Source organism: Hyperoodon ampullatus, assembly GCF_949752795.1.
Source record: "Hyperoodon ampullatus genome assembly, chromosome: 19".
In the NCBI taxonomy this organism is placed as follows: domain Eukaryota; kingdom Metazoa; phylum Chordata; class Mammalia; order Artiodactyla; family Ziphiidae; genus Hyperoodon; species Hyperoodon ampullatus.
Genome location: NC_136932.1, coordinates 4,003,175 through 4,006,847, shown reverse-complemented (window position 1 = coordinate 4,006,847; position 3,673 = coordinate 4,003,175). Strand labels below are relative to the sequence as shown.

The 3,673-nt window shown below is 55.7% G+C and overlaps 1 protein-coding gene across 1 annotated transcript; it reads right to left on the bottom strand.

The window, feature by feature from the left end:
* Positions 1 to 2,983: 2,983 nt before the first annotated feature.
* On the bottom strand, positions 2,984 to 3,286 carry PRR15L (proline rich 15 like; the record flags this gene model as incomplete). Its single annotated transcript, XM_079724925.1, has 1 exon — positions 2,984 to 3,286. One exon carries the CDS (start codon positions 3,284 to 3,286, stop codon positions 2,984 to 2,986), a length of 303 nt encoding a protein of 100 aa, XP_079581051.1.
* Positions 3,287 to 3,673: the final 387 nt, after the last annotated feature.

Below are 3,673 nucleotides of genomic sequence, written 5' to 3'. Positions count from 1 at the left end.
CCTCTGTCTGACAATCACTGTGCCAAGTCTATAATAAAAGCTCGTCAGCCACGCGTGATATTAATGTTCAATCTAGCCCGGTCTCGTCCGCGCCCCCCAGGACCGAGGGGAGTTGGGGAATTAAGCAACTCCTTCCAACTGGCTTCTCCCCTCCGGGAGGTTGGGCGTCCAGCAGGGGGAGCCCGAAGCCCAGGGTTGGCCCCTCCTGGGCGGCGCAGGCCAGCTCTGGTCGGCCCTCCCTGCCTCCCCCTTTCCACCCCTGGGTCTTGTCCCAGTGAAACTGTGGTCGATAACCCGTAGCCTCTCCCGCCTCCCGCACATATTTGCATCCTCGCTTCCTCCTCCTCCTGCCCCGGCCTCGTGAAAACTTGCAGCCGCCTTGGCTCCGACTCCCTGGGCAGCCAGATCTCCCTTTGGCTTTTAGTACCTCCCCCCTACCCCCGTTCATCCATCCCCCAGCTTAGGGATATATGTGGAGTTTCCCTGGAAGATTCCGCGGACATCACTCTGGGCCGTGGAGTGGGGTGGTAAGCATGGGGCGGGGGGGCCCGCAGACTGTCTCACCCAAGAGGGGTGGTGGTGCGTGCGTCGCCAGCGTGAGATAGAACCACGGGTCAGTGGCCCAGGGCCCAACCTCACCCCCCCTTGCCTCAGGGAACCTCAGGATGGCTGAAGTGGCAGGTCCCTACAGTCTGGGGTCACAGGGGACACCTTTGAAGCTGGTTGACTTTCCCTCCCTGGTTCCAGAGTCTGGGCAGCCCCATTGGATGGTGCTCACCTTCCAGGATCCCGAGGCCCAGACATAACCCCACCTCCCCTTCTGCAGAAGGTGACTGTGCTCCTTTCCTTGTTCTGAGCCTCAGTTTCCCTTCCCTAAGCAGATAAAAATCAAGTGTGGAAGGGGCTGTGTGGTGCAGCAGTCATGTGTACAGCTCTGGCCTCCGTCCCAGCTAGGCCACTGCAAGCCCTGACCTAGGGCTAGTGACTTGACCTCTCTAAGCCTCAGCTAATGCACCTGGAAAACTGGAAAACAGCAATAATGACAGCACCTGTGATGAGAGAGTTAAAGGAGGACCCTCGTGGAGGACTTGTCACAGCGCCTGGCCTGTTAGAAGCCCGCTGTGAGTGTCAGCTGCTAACCCTAGGCAGAGCTGCAGCCCTGGGAAAGTCAGCTCCTCCATGGGAGGCTTTATGGACTGAGTGATTGATGGGACCCTAGAAAGTTCCATGGGGTGGGGAGGGATAAGGGAAGAGGCTTTGGGGAAGGCAGCACACCTGAGCCCGCCTTCCCTCCCTCCGGCCCCTGGTCTCCCACACTCATCCTCAGAGCTCCCTCTGGCCTGGGTGAGGCCACCTAACAAAGGCACCCTTGTACAGGTCTGTTTGTTTTGGTAAATTTCCTGAGTAACCTCCCTGGGGTGGCCCAGTAGCCTGCGAGGAGCTGACCTGGAAGCCACAGAATCACATTGTTTAGTTGTCACCTTGGTCTCTCTCTGTTCCCACCATGAGCTCCAGAGATTTGGCCCATTTTTTCCAGTTCTCAGCTCCTGGGTCTGGACCTAACAGCATAGGGAGTAAGCTCTCTCCTTGTCCTTAAACGGTAGCTGTGGGCTATGATGGAGTTCCTTCATAAAGGAAGGGGAAGGAAACCGATATTCACTGGGCACCTACTATAGGACTACTTACGGGCCACTTAATACTGACCACCCCCTTTGAAATAGGTATTATTACAGCCCCTTTTACAGAAGAGGAAACTGAGGCTCAGAGGAGATGTTTTTGTTATTGTTGCTGTTGTTTTTTTTTTTTAATATTCCCCGAAATCACACAGCTGCTAAGGGGGGAACCAGAATTTGAATCTGGATCCCAAACCAAACCACTGAGATTTTGGGATTGGTCACCAAAGGTCTACTCCATTCTCTCGGAGCCCCTGACAGCCTCTCTTGCTGAGGTGTAACTAGCTCCCTCCTTTACTCTCTTCATCTCCAGATGCTAAAGATGGCTTAGTGGTGAAGTTAGTGACCCAGGTATTACATTTTTACACCTGGGGACCCTTCCTGGTGCTTGAAAGGAATAGTTTGAACGCAAAGTAAAAAAGAGTAAAGGCATGAAAAACAGCATCTCAATAAATGCAAGACAAGAGCATAAATAGGTTCTCTGCTTTTGCAGCATTGTTTATTACAAAAAAAGAGAAACCTACGATGATTTTTTTAAACAAAATTCAAGGCTGCAGGACTCATCTCTGAGGCTGGTCCATCTTAAATACTAGTAGGGGGAGGAGGGCTCCTGTCAGAGCCTCCCACCCCCTTTCTGAGTTTGGACCCAGGGGGCAGTGTAGCTTTCCTTTGAGGGTATGTGCAGGAACCCATGGGGTCCCTAATCTGGCCTTCTGCAGCACCCCCTAGGGAGTGCCAGGGTTGCCCTCCCCCTGCACACCTGGGGGCAAAGTTCCAGGAAGTTTCCCACCTGAGTTAGGAGGTGAGCTCAAGTTCAGCATCTCCGCCTCAGCTCCAGGAAGCCACCCCGCATCACGTGGCTTCTGGAAAATGCACTCTCAGAATCGATCCAGAGAAGAATCACAGGTAGAGAAAGTAGAGGGAGCAGCAGTTCAAACTCACCCCTGACCCTGTGCCCCAGGAGGGGGTGAGGTCTGTCCAGCTCCCTGTTCCGTTCCTTTCACGCCCACCTCCCTGCTGGTGCTTCCACCTCCTCGAGGAGGGCCGTCCTTCCTGAGTGGGACTTTTCATCCTTGAACCGGAGTGCCTTTGTGTGTGGTGGGGGAGGGCGGGAGGACCTGGGATCTCTCAGGCCTTTCAGAAAGCTGGAGAACATAAATACAAACCTAAAACCAGACGTTTCCTGCCAGCAGGCATCAACTGCCGCCGAGGCTTCAGCTGTGGCCAAAGAGGCCAGCGTGGCGAGCTCCCGTCTCAGATCCGGCTGACGGCAGGGAGTGGGGAGGTGCTAGCATCCTCCCTGGCCCCCTTCACTGTCCTTTGCCCTCCCTGTCATCAAAGAGGTTGGGGTTCTCCGCCAGCGTGGCTCGGACTTTCTTCTTCTCTTTGAAGCGGCCCGAATTGGAGACATTGACGTGCTTCCCCTTTGTGCTCTTGTCCACGATCTTCTCCAGGCGGGCGTTGAAGTTGCCGTTGGGGCCCCCGCCGTCAGGCCCTGGGGGCTCTGTGCCGCCCTCCGTTTGGGTGTAGGTGTCAGGGATCTCATACAGCACCTTGGGAGTGGATTTCTTTTTCCGGAGGAAAGTCAGCTTCCACCAACCAACTTCGGTCATGGTGCTCTCAGACCCGAGGGTGGGGCTTTCTGCAGGAGCAGGGGGTGTAGAGAAAGGGGTCAGTGGGGAGAAGGGGCGGGGGCCTCGGAGCAGCCCTTGCTAGTCTCCCAAACGTGGGCTATTTTCATAGCCTGGGCTTGAAAGAATTGAAGCCTGGGGCCAAATGAACCCAGGATTCAGGTAGGTGACGCAGTACTTTTGGGGTATATCAGGAGAGAGAGGGGTCTGGGGAAGGGGTGGCCAAGAAGACATCCATGCCGAAGCCATCTGAGCCAGGCGGAGGGGACAATGGGACAACCAAACACCACTGCCAGGCAGCTTTGACACTCCAGGCCCCTTGGGGCTGCAGGAAAGGGAACAGCTCGCCCCGGTCACACAGCAGCCAGG